The following is a 13,125-nucleotide window of genomic DNA, read 5'->3' as shown; positions in this document are numbered from 1 at the left end:
GTGTGATGTACTGTATATACATACTGCAGGCTGTCCAGCTGAAGCTAATTTGCAGCCCCTGATCAAGATTTTAAATTCATGTTAAAAAATATACAGTAGATTCAGGATAAAACAACAGAACACGCAAAACAGTGTGTGTGTGTCTCTATTTATTGTTTATGATTGTGTATGCATCGGCATATGTGTGCGAGAGTTTGTAGGTGTGTATGCATGTGACACAGGTCATTTATCACAGGATTGTTTTAAGTGCATATCTTTATTTTCTAGTTTTCTAGTATAAAAGGGTTTTTTTTGCAGAGATGTTTCTCAGAGGTCTTCTCCCTTTTCTATTATTCTTTTTTCTTAAAGCTCACACCATTTCCAAAAAGCTATTGTCCACAGATATTTTCTTTTTAAATAATACCTGAGCTCAAAAAAAAAAAAAAAAATTGGCAGAATCAGAGCTGAACTATAGAACCGCTCTGAGGGACTGACTTGCAGTAACCCAGTAGGAGCCTCGTAATGTGGGCCAAGAACATCTCGTGGCTTGTGGCCTGGGCTTGACGTGGCAGTAAGCGGGGGAGGGGGTTCGTGGGTGTTCTGCGCCCCCCCAGCCTTTTTTCTCTCATTGTCTCAGCTCCGGTCCCTCAGCTGATTTATTCACAGCGATCAGAGAGATTGTTGAGTATCTCTCCAGCTGATCGGTTCCCCTGCAGTATTGTGTTATTACAGGGACAGGATCTTGTTGACGCGTTTCGTCCCTTAATGAGGCAAACAGTGCTGTCCTGCTAATTGTTTGGGAGTTCCTCGTTTGTCAGGGGTTTCCTGGTCAGAGAGCTGGGCTGTATCAGTCAGCTCCAGCTGCTGCGGACCTCCATGGGACAGGAAACCAGTTCCTGGATTACTTCATATCAAACCCCACCTTCCTCGTTCTTAAATAACTGTAAAGTGTGAGGCATATTAGTTCACTAACACTGCAGTGCCTTGTGTTAGATTAGTAGTGAAGTACGAGCACAGAGTAACACTGTTACATAATATATATACAGTATACTGCATAGTCATATTTTTAGCCTATATTGTTTCATAAGAAGCAAGTTGTATTTCCTGTTCTTTTGTTCCCAGCTGTATTTACAGTCTGAAGTTCAGTCTTTACCAGTTATAAAATACATATTTATTCCTTCTACCTGCTGTTTAATAATCCAGATTGTTTTGGTGTGAGTTGCTGTGTGTTGGAGATCTTGCACAGTGATATGGTCGGCGGTTGTAGTTCAGTAGAAAGAAAATAGTTCTTACATGAAACTGCTCAAAACAATCTCTGAGTAACTGGGTCATGATTTCTGGAAAGAGACATTGCTGTTGAGTTTTTCAAATGTAATTTTTGGTGCTTTGAGCTCCACAAGCCAAGTGTCATCTAGATTTGGAGAGAAAGCAGACATCTCTATGGCCAATATCTCAAACACTGTGCTCCCACCAAAACAATCTAGATTAATAGACAGCATTACAGGTAAGAGGAAAAATATGTTTTTGATTTTGGGGTGAACTGTCCGGATACAAACTTTCTATCCTTGTTGGCTCAAAAGCTGCCGCTGAGCAAACAGTTCAACCACAAGGTCCAATTCGTAGTTGTCCTGGAGTTTTTGATCATATCACAATCGTATGAACAATGAAATCCAAACCTCAACGTGAACGAGAAGTTCTTAAAGAAAATATGAAAATTTGAATTTGACAACTGAGCAAACTGCATCCCCTGATGACGATCATGTGGCATGAAAATAGCCTCCATAACAGTTACCAAATTGACCTTGTGGTGAAGATATTTTCTTAGCTTTATTTATTTTTTCTTTAATAATAAATTTAAAAATAAAATTGGATTATACAGTACATTCCAGTGTGCCCAAGGCCACTCAACAGAGTAAGAAAACAAAATAAACAAATAGTTAAACAGAGTAAACAAAACAAGAACAGAAATAGTTATAGTGATGATTGTAGGTAGGTTTTCAGCAGTTTTTTGTAAATGTCCAGAGACGGAGCTTTGCGGATCTCTGCCAGTAGAGTTCCAGACAGTGGAGGCTGCCACACTGAATGCTCTGTCACCAAGGGTGTGTGTGGGGGTGGAGAGCACCAGAGGTACTGGAGAGGTACAGAGTGAAACTTCTCGATGCTCTCTTCAAAGCCAAACTCCACTGACAAAAAGAGTAATTTTGCCTCACTGAACACGGGAACTGCTGGACTGCCGCTGCATTGATCAGTTTGTGTAATTGTGGGACTTTGGTGTTTTAGGATAGTGTTAGTTTGGATTTACCAAAGTCACAATAACACAAACAAACTAACTGATGGACGCAGCAGTAGACCAGCAGCTCACGTGTTCAGGGCTGTCTGTTTAGGAGGAACTGAGCATACAACTGGATAAATAAGACGTCTGTACTACATGAGATGTGTGAGTGTTTGTAAACTGATGTTTTGATGGAGGTTCTCTAATATTAATTGTGGACCCCATGACTGCGAGATGCAAGAAAAACAAAAAATGTTCCACTAATTAAATTAAACACAGAAAAACAGCAATAGATACGGTCATTTGGGGCTGAAGTATTTTTGAAATTATATTTTTGTACATTAGTAATGATCCGTACAGTAACTGAACATCGTCTCTTTTAAAATCACGTATACTGTAAAAAAAGAAAAAAGAAAAGAAGAAGTTGTTTTATTTTCTTGATTTTAATCAGAATTCAAGTGACATTTCCTGAATGAACACCCAGAGTCTACCGTCCCACCCAGCTGCTGTAAACTTGTTTGAAGCATCTCCATCACCCGACTCTCTCCTGAACGAATCAATGTGACCGGATGACACATGACACAGATGTCACACTGGTGCTGGGCCTATTTTTAGTACTTCGTTGTAAACACACTTAGAGATCAATAGATTGACTTTTTCTTTCAATTAGATCCTCCACATCAAATGTGACGCCACAATGAAAAGTGGGCCATGGCAACAGACACATAAACAGTAAACTTTGTGAACGTTGTGGCCTCAGTGGGACAAAAGATAAAGTTTTACTGCCTGCCCTTCCTTTGTTTTATATCAGAATAAACTGCGAGAGTCTTTTCACCTTTTCATTAACATGTGAAAAATATTCCAACACATATGGTGCACAATGATGCATAAGGAAAAATATCTGAACGCCATAATTCATCCGTGATTTTGATAGCTACCGAACAGGTGATGACATGATGTGGAGCTCTGACAGTGTCTTGATGTGCTAAATTTATAGCCGACGTCAGGGCTCGATGTGCGCGTTGAGAAGTCGTTGTAATAACGTCCCATTGAGGTTTTTGAACTCAAAGATTATATCCTTCCACCTCCAGATGCACAGAAGGTCAAAGCCAGATCAAATAGAGGAGACGAGGTCAGTCAGTTCAGTCTGGGCCGAGAAGAGCACACATGGCAGCGGAACGACACGCTGTAGGAGGGTGGAGATGAGGTTAGAGTGTTTATTTCTTCTGGTTCAAGAATGTCTTTTTGGTGATATTGGTCATATTCTCACATTCACATGGCTGGCGGCAGCATTCTGTCCTGGTGATGAGCTATGTTAGAAAGCATCTTGCATTACCATATAAACATAAGTATTAATCATTAACCACCTCGTCAGATTTCATTCCCTCCACTGTGCTCTAACAGATGGGTGTATCCATTTTCCATGATGTATAATACACGGCTAAAATACAGGCCAGCACCAGAGGCTTTGCATTTTTTTTAGCACATTACCAGAGAATCACAGACACAAAAAGCAGAAGTTTCTTGGTTGATTTTTCTACCTTCCAAGCCTCCTCTGTTTCAGTATCAACCTGCAGAGAGCTGAAACTTGTTTGAGTGTTTATTCGTTATCATTGTTATTGTTATTATTAGTATTATTATTATTAACTACTTGTCACATTTTTATTAATCAAAGCTCCATTATTTCTGCATGATGAAGTAGCTGTGAGCAGAGAATATTTTAACTAAGAAGTCAAACAAAAGTTAAAAAAACAACAAAAATTCAAAAACGTTATTTCTTTTTTAAAGAACAGTTTTGTTGGGCAGCCTACTCTTAGATATATGAGTGTTCTTGAAAGCATCATTACTGAGTCTTTAATGCCTGCTCACAACAGCATCACCACCTAAAATATTAACTTTAACTAAAGAAAAAAAAAAAAAGCAAAAGTATTAACTCCAAGTTGATTTTGGTACTGTATTGAAAATAAGATAACATAAACCTTTATTGATCCCCAGTGAGGAAATCTGATTATTGCAGCAGCTCAAAGACAGTAATAGTAGAGATAAAGTAAAAGAAATAATAACAGGTATATCAAAAATTAAAACAAGAATAAAGATTTTAAAAAAGAGAAAACTTCACATAAAAGCATGGAGGATTGATTGCTGGAGGATTTAAGTTACAAGACAAAGCAAAGTTATTATGTTAACCAAAACTAAACAAAAACATTTTACTTAACATAAATTATATATCTATATATCTATATATATATATATATATGTGTGTGTGTGTGTGTGTGTGTGTATATATATATATATATATAAATATACATATATATATAGTTTTGTGATTCAGAAGTGCCGTGCAGTGTGTACTGTACTGTGTGTCTTGAAAACGTTGAAACATCAAGTGTTAAACGCTATTTTGAAACCATACACAAAAACGACACATTGATTAAAAGGGAGAAAACAGAGCGCAGCACGATATTTAGTATTACACTTGATGACGTGTGGATGTGAATGATATACCACGTTTGGTAATCATAGGAAGACATACCACCAAAATTAGTGTGTGTATGTGGGAAAACACACGGGAAAACCAGCTAAAAATATACTCCTTTCTCATTGCCAGTAGACTAGAGCGAACGTGAACATGGCGCAAATGAGTATGCCTTTCTGTGTGTGTGTATGTGTGTGTGTTGTTTTTTTTGTTTGTTTGTTTTTTGGTGTGTCGCGTTCAATGTCAAGGACAGGCTCGAAAACAGGTTATTAAACAGTAGAAAGCAGCATGGTGGCCTGTAAAAACTTAATTGTGATTACTTCTTTTCATATATCTCTTATTTATTTAATCTGTCTTTCAAACTCAATGCAGACTAATTTGGATCGATGTTTGAGTGTGGCCTGGACGAGAGGGATGTTATTTTGTGGTGGCAGATCATTACATCTCACCAGTTAAGGGGCTAAAATTAGGACGTTCACCTGGGTGATGTGTTTCCATCAATGCCGATCTGAGCTGGAGCCAGTAAATCCCCGTGATTACTGCAGAGCCATTTGACCTGAGTGTAAACACCGATTCCTATTACATTAAAAAGCCAGATGTTCGCGAGTGTTAGCGGGTTATTTGTGCAGTGGAAAAGGGGCTACACTGCGATTTGTCTTTAAGGGAGGAGCTCTGCTGCATAGAACCAATGCCTCAAACAATAAAAGACGAGGACATAGCCAAGGTTTTCAAGGAGCATTTTGAGGAGCGATGGATTGACATTATATTGATATGGCACACTGATTTACAGAAAATTAAAAAATGGTACTCCATTTAAAAAAAGGTTGCTAACACTTTCTATTATGAAGTTGTGGTCTCCTAACCCTACACGCTGTAATCAGGATTATTTGCTCAGAAGACTCTGTCCAGAACCACAGGAGACATTAAACATTGTGTAATATTAGTGGAGTACTCCTTTAAGAATAATCTTTTGAATATGGATGATGAGTTTATCCTTTTTTGGCCCTCTGCTAAATCAAGAGGAAATGATTTAAAGCACCTGAATATGAATGTCACTGCTGTTTTGACGAGTTATCTCCCACACTGCCAAGTTCTCCATGAAGACATCCTGCTGTGAATCTCACCCAGTCTTCATAGTCACATAATAGCTTCAATGTGTTTCTGTCACACACTCCTGTGAGATCTCTGCTGTGCTGCAGTTATCAAATCTCTCAAGAGATCTTCCTGTTGCCGTATTAATAGCAGCCAACCAGCACGCCAAGCATATGAACTTTATGTCTAGACGAGTGTAACATATCACTCTTGTCTGGGTGATTTGCTGTTTTGCACCCACATTTTTGAGCTATTATGAGTTCCTCCTGACTTATTACTCTACCCCCTTAAAGGTAATGATGACACTCCTGTATGTTTTGTGTTTTTTTCACCATGGCGGCCTCCTCTACCTCTTGCGAGGCACGTACACCCTGTCATCTTTCTTGTAATAGGAAGCAAGTGGTATTTCTGGTAGGAAATGGCTGTGCCAGTGCTGGGTCACTGAGGAAAAGGCTGCTCTGCTGCCTGCGATGAAAATAAACTTTAAAAAAAAAAGTAACTCCATTGTGTGGAGGGGAATCTCAGGTTTCCAAGGCTGCTTTTCCAGCGTCCAGTCAGTCAGAGGGAATTCCTCCCATCAGCCTGCTGGCTCGGTTTCTCGGGGGCCGGATCCAGCTAGGGGTGTTCCCCTTCCCCCTCTCACATTTCTCATCCCTGTGAGAGCTGAGAAAAGAGGGCCTGAACCTGAACCTGGAGGCTGATTAGAGAGGGAGGAACTGTGGAGACTATCTCTTCAAAGTAATAAACTAGTTCACAGATAAGAACAGTAAAAGCTAATGAAAAATGAACCCACTCAATCCCCTTTAGTGAGGAGAAAAATGAAAGATTTGTCCTTTTCTCTTGTTATCGGTGCATTGATATCTACGTATTTTTTTTCTGATTTAGCTTCAGTCAGCCTCACTTACTCCTGGATCCCCCACCCCCCACCCCCCTCCGTCAGCCAAAGAACACAGCTGATGAAAACAGATAAACAAGTGCACCTGGATCCTTAAGAGACAGCAGGAGGTTGCATCATCTCTCTTGATAAAAAAGGTCTGGGGATCTCAGATATAAAGTGATTCTATTAGCTTCGCTCAGAGGAAATAACAGCTTCTTCAGAGCTCGGAGGACTTATACTCACAGTGGCTGGAACTTTAAAGCTGCGCTAAAATATATTTAATAATAACAATGGAAGAAATCACTATGTGTGATGTAAAAAGGGTCACTTGTAATAATGAACCCACAGTGACTTACAACCAAGCGGCAATATGAAGTGCTAAAACTGCAGTACCTCAAATGGCCACTTGAGCCTGGCTCCAAAGGCCAGTCAGTCCTTATAGACCCCCATGTTAAAATGCCCATCTTTACAGCAGAAATAACCATGTATACAGCCTGGTACATATAAACATTTTGGTCTCTATAACTAATCTCCCTCTTCATTGCAACCAAATGGGGGGTTAATTTTTATATAACTCATCCATTTACATTTTATTAAGGCTTAAAGTTATGCATAATTGAGGGCAGGCAGCGTCGAATTGCTGTCTGCTGATAGTGTCCTCAGCTTCTCAGTCAGATTTTTGGCAAGAGCCAAAATCATGGCTGTATAAAGAGAACTGGATGGCATTGGAGGAGGGCCCTTGTCAGTGGTGCATGAAGCCGAAAAAGATCAACTTCCTGGGTATAAAATTACCAGGCTCATCCACATTGTGTGGCCCATAGAGCAAGTGCATTAGAGGCTGTTGCTAGCTGACAAGCTAACTTCCAGTCTAGCGCACTGCTAACTTGAATGGGGATGAAATGATTTGATCATGCCGCTCTGCTAGACTTCAGAAGTGCCATCGGGCCAAAGGGATCAAATCCTGATAGTGAAATGTTTCGCAGGGCTTGTGACGCTCCAAGAATATATCCACTGATTTACAGACCTTCATTCATTCATTCATTCATTCATTCATTCATTTTCTATAACTGCTTATCCTGGTAGGGGTCGTGGGGGGGGCTGAAGCCCATCCCAGCTGACCCTCAGTGAGTGACTACCTACCCTGACATCACCAGACTATCCAAGGGCTGACACATAGAGACAGACAACCATTCATGCTCACATTCACACCTACGGGCAATTTAGAGTCACCAGTGAATCTGACATGCATGTCTTTGGACTGTGGGAGGAAGCTGGAGAACCTGCGGTAACCCACGATTTACAGACGTCCCTTTCACAGTTTAATTCTATGTAGAAAAAGTCTTTTTGGACCAATGGCTTCACGTGATGAACCCAGAAGTTGCAATTCCACAGTTTGGCCACTGTGTCACATTGGCTCCAAAGCAATCTTCCCAGGGGTTTGGCAAAAACTCAAGGCTCCAAAATGGGAGTCCACAAATCAATGAAAGATGTCATTGTGGCTTTGTCTGCTATTTTTCATAGAGTTTATGCTTATTGCCTATTGTCAATTCATTAATATTGTTTTAGATGTTAAAGTGGAAATAGACACATTTTCATCTTCTCTCCCCCCAGCATTTTCCATTGGTATTATTTTTGGTGCCACTGTTGCAAAGACAACCATAATCCTTTCTGTTTTCCTCAGAGCCTTGCAACTACCAACGGCACAGGACACATTGCATTTTGTTTTCCACAGTTACTTCTGTCGCTCTGGCGTCCGCCATGTCTGCTACTGGAAATAGTAACTGCAAAGAACTTACATTAAGTCTCTCTGGTAATTTTGGATAGCTGCTGATAGCTGACAGGGAAAGCAAAAGCACTGTCCTCTTCCTGTTTCAGTTGTGTAGATCAGGCCTTAATTTTCCTGGGAGATGGTACGCAGTGGCAAACGGAATTGCAGAGTGAAAGGGAGGTTTATAGGAAACAGGCCGAAACACAGAAGGTGTCCTTATTTTATAGTCAATCAACTTCATGATGAAGCAAAAACTGTGTCTATTTCCACTTAAAATAAACATTAATATTTGTAACTAAATAAACATTAATCAAAGATTGATTCTGGAAAAAAATGTGTTCATATTAGATCCTATCAGTAGCAAAATGCGAATTGAGAAGATAAGTTTTCAGGGCCTTTAACATTACGCTGTACATGTACACACTCAGCATGATGACTTTACTCTATTTGGAGGTCATAAATACTGACCGTCCTCTTCTCTCTTTTTTTTTCCTTTTGCAGTTAATGAGATCATCAGGAACGACCTGTCGAGCATCTCCGTCCACAGCCACGCGTAGTTTCCCGTCACCAACAAAACTGACACGGGACACAGAAAAAAAAAGGGAAACACCAAACAAAAGATGGACATTGTGCTTTTCATGCTTGGACTACAGCGTGCAGGAAGAAGCAGCAAAACAAAATGCAAAAAGAACAAATGTAAATGTATTGTCCAGATGACCAGGGTCCAACGTGTGCCTTGTTTTTCATATATATAATGCCTTTACACAGAAATTATCCAAGGAATAAATCACATGACTGACTTTTTTAAAGACATGTAAATTGAGTATGTAGCAACCAAACCTGCCACCCCACAACAAAGTATGCTTTTAGAGGACCAAAATATGTTTTATATGTCTTTTTTTGCTGCAGTTTGTAAATGATCCAGTGCCTGAGTTATGATATTTGTATATACAGTATCTGTAGTGCTTCAGTTTGCGTATCTGACTTTACAGAGAGACAATTTAAAAGAGAAGTGCCTTTTTGACTGGAAACAGAAAAATGTGGCCTGAGTTTGGCTTCACAGGTTCAACTTCAACAGATGAAAGATTTTATAAAGTAAGATAATGTAACTTTTGCTGAATAGAGGCTACAAATGGTGATAATGGGGTAATGTTAAATGACAAAAGACAAGGCAACAGTAGCATGATTAGAGAATTGTGATTAGCCCCCCCAAAAGCTACTGTTCAGTGAGGCTGTAGCAACAAAACCCCTGGGTGTGTTGAAGTGATGAAGGGTTTGTTTAATTTCTCATGAACTTCATCAACTTTTTTTAATTTGTAAAAGGAAGAATGTGTTACTTCTTCTCTTAAAAGCTGCATTTAAATCATATTTAGTCAACATTTGTTTGGACAAATAAAGATTAATAAAATCGAATACATTTTCTGTATTCACAAACAACAATAAGCACTTAACCACTAAACCTGTGGTATTACTTATATTATATTCCATTAAAGGGGCAGTTCACCACAAAATCAAAAATGCACATTTTTCCTCTCACCTGTAGAGCTGTTCATCAGTCTAGATTGTTTTGCTGTGAGTTGTTGAGTGTTGGCGATAATGGCTGCCTTCTCTCCAGTATAATGAAACTACATGGCACTCGGCTTGTGGTGCTCAAAGTGCCAAAAAAAAAAATACATCTGAAAACCTCAACAGCAATGTCTCTTTTTAGAAATCATGACCTTGTTACTCAAGATAATCCACAGACCTTGTTGTGAGCAGTTTCATGTAGGAACTATTTTCTTTCTACTGGAGTACACCAGCCAACTGCACCACACAGAAGGAAGCGTGCATCTACTCATGGATGAGAGACTCATGCTTGTTACAGCATGAAATATAAACATTAATGGCATCCTTCTTGGCTGAGCTGTAATGCTAGCTAGCTTAGCAATATATCCTCACACAATGATATGTATGATATCCTACAAATTAGAGCCCCACGAACAACGTTACGTACCTAAAGTAATGTTACATAGTCAGTGTTAAGTTAAAAGGTTAGGCATAGGACAAGAAACACATTGACAACATACCTTGAAATGACTCAAGAGTTCACACAGTTTTGAACACCAGTCTCCTGGTAGGAAAGGTTCTGGTTTGTTACCCAGCCTGTGCCCCAACTTGCCTCTTTAAAGGAGTGCTCTTCTGTTCTGATCACAGCCTTCCCAAATATGTGGGTTATACACAAATTACTGGCTCATGATAACGTGGGATATGTACAAATTTTGGTGCATTACTTTACATAGGAAAACATACAAATAGTGCATGAGAACAGCCTGAGCTCAGTGGTGTGAGGTGAGCTAGCAGTGGATGCACGCTTCCTTCTGCACGGTGATACAGTCGGTGAGTGTAGTTTGGTAGAAAGAAAATAGTTCCTACATAAAACTGCTCACAACAAGGTCTGTGGATTATCTTGAGTAACTGTGTCATGATTTCTGGAAAGAGACATTACTGTTGAGTTTTTCAAATGTATTTTTTTTTTGGCACTTTGAGCACCACAAGCTGAGTGCCATCTAGTTCCATTATACCAGAGAGAAGGCAGACATCTGTACGGCTGATAACTCCGACACTCAGCAACTCACACCAAAACAATCTGCACGGATAAATAGCACAACAGGTAAGAGGAAAAATATGTGTTTTTGGTTTGGTTTGAACTGACCCTTTAAGACAACAATTTAGTGTCACTTGAATTAACAACAAGTTACCCAAACCTCATCTAGAGGTCATATGTCTTCATGCACTCATACAGTACAAATAACTGTGTAGTCACAGAATAACGAGTCAGTTTGTGTCATTTCTGCATCGAAACTTGAAATCAACATGAACTTTGGAGTAAACTGTTGGCTACAGTCATTTTTATCAAAGACGAAATCATCTCAGTTTTGACAAAGCTTGACTTTTCTCTGGAAGCTACTATATGCAACATGCCGGTCGTCTCTCACAGAATGTAACTGTCTCTAATCCAAAGAATACCTAACAAAAGTGAACAGCAATACAAATATATAAAGTCTTTGATGTTTGTTTTTCTATTTTCATATTTATTCTCTTAGCATGTGCTCTGTTTAGTCATGTTCATCATACAGCCTCTCTGACATGGTTACCTACATACTGTGGTTTATCTACTCATTAGTTTGCGCTCTTATAGTAAAACTGAATGGGCTTACACACTTTGTTCTCATGTTTTTATATGTATTTATGAGTCTTAATCCTTGTAACCGAAGCCATACTGAAATGTTTACCAAGGAGGTTATTGTTGCTCTACAACACATAATTCTGCTTTGTGATCTATTTTGTGTATTTGTCAATAAATAAGCCTTCATCTCTTGGATCTGAGTGACCTGTTCATACTGTAGAGAGGACATGAAATCAGTCATCATATTATGAAAGAGAGGGAGATGCCTTAAGAGTAGATTCATATTAACAACAGCATTGATAAATTCTAGGCCAGTTACCAGATTCAAGTTAAATTGTTCACAGGAAAAGTGAAGAACTTGGGTTTTATTTGTTTCAAATGTCCAATGAGTACCGGTAAGGGACTGTTCTTTACTTATCAGAGGAGGGGGTGGCTTTTTTTTGTTGTTTGTTTGTTTTTTTGTTTGTTTTTTACATTGAGCCTTAGCCTGGTGAAACCATCCTAATCTCGCGAGCTCATATTCTATTTCACTCCGCAGATCAGTCTGGCCATGCAATCAGAAGGAGGGACAAGGAGCAGAGTGAATGCATTTCGTAAACAACCAACATGGCTACTGATTTTGAAACTGCGATGGTAAATGTGTTGAACGAACTGGAATGTACATTTTCTTTAAAAGCAGAAAAAAACAAAAAAGGATGTGTTTGCCATCTTGAATGTGGATGTGTTTACCAACTGGCTCCGCTGATCGGGAAAAAGATGGGACTAAGTGAAAACCCAGTGGCTATTGTTGGTTCTCGGCTAGTTGCTCTCATGGAGGAGCAGGTCAGGGAAGCGACCAAGCTGGGAATCACAGCCATGCAACTCGGAGTCCGCAGTGAGGAGGAAATCCGTAAAGACGGCAACACTCTTTCCCAGACATCATCACAGCTCATCTCCGCTGCAGCTTGCTGGTCTGTTTACAGTGGTGTTGTGCTAGCCTACGTCACACGTTTCGTTTACTCTGATTGGTTTTCTGTCTTTCCGATTGCGTGAAGGGGCACTTTGAGTGACAGCCGTTGATACCGCCCCTCGGGAATAGAGGAAATGTACAGTCCGTGCCCAGACCCATTTGTGTTTTGCGGATTGGGTCTGGAACACCAGGCTAATTGAGCCTACCCGTAGCTACAAATATTTTTCTTTGGGCCTCCCTAAGTGACTGGCAGAAAATGCATGAGCCTCCTCCTAGCATAAATTAGTTATTAGATTTTTAAAGTTAATCCTTTGATGTTTTAAAGTTAAAAGTTGTTTTTTTCACTCTTGCCGTGCATGCTGGTTAGTCAGGACAAACGATTTATTTTGGGCCAATAAAATGAAATGAAGGAATGAATGAAATTTTAAGTGAGATGTAGAAAAAAGCGATTTTGATGAAATATCACTATGTTAAGCTAAGTTTTAGTTATATTTTGTTTACCGATGGAGGCGTTCGTCACAAATGACGTGCCCAACAACCCCCAGA

General features: G+C 39.6%; 1 protein-coding gene across 2 annotated transcripts in view; it reads left to right on the top strand.

Moving 5' to 3' along the window:
* nfatc1 (nuclear factor of activated T cells 1) overlaps nucleotides 1–11,823 on the top strand; it is a 55,550-nt gene extending 43,727 nt beyond the window's left edge. The window contains exons 10-11 of one of the 2 annotated variants that reach the window (XM_049602223.1): nucleotides 3,343–3,458; nucleotides 8,966–11,823. In XM_049602223.1, the coding sequence (XP_049458180.1) occupies nucleotides 3,343–3,443 (101 nt within the window). In that variant the 3' untranslated portion in view covers nucleotides 3,444–3,458; nucleotides 8,966–11,823. The remainder of the gene's footprint in view (nucleotides 1–3,342; nucleotides 3,459–8,965) is intronic. The other variant, XM_049602221.1, reaches the window with a different exon arrangement.
* Nucleotides 11,824–13,125: the final 1,302 nt, after the last annotated feature.

The sequence above is a fragment of the Epinephelus fuscoguttatus genome, linkage group LG17 (genome assembly GCF_011397635.1).
Source record: "Epinephelus fuscoguttatus linkage group LG17, E.fuscoguttatus.final_Chr_v1".
NCBI lineage: Eukaryota > Metazoa > Chordata > Actinopteri > Perciformes > Serranidae > Epinephelus > Epinephelus fuscoguttatus.
The sequence above is the reverse complement of the archived record's forward strand: the minus strand, read 5'-3'. Positions and strand labels throughout refer to the sequence as shown.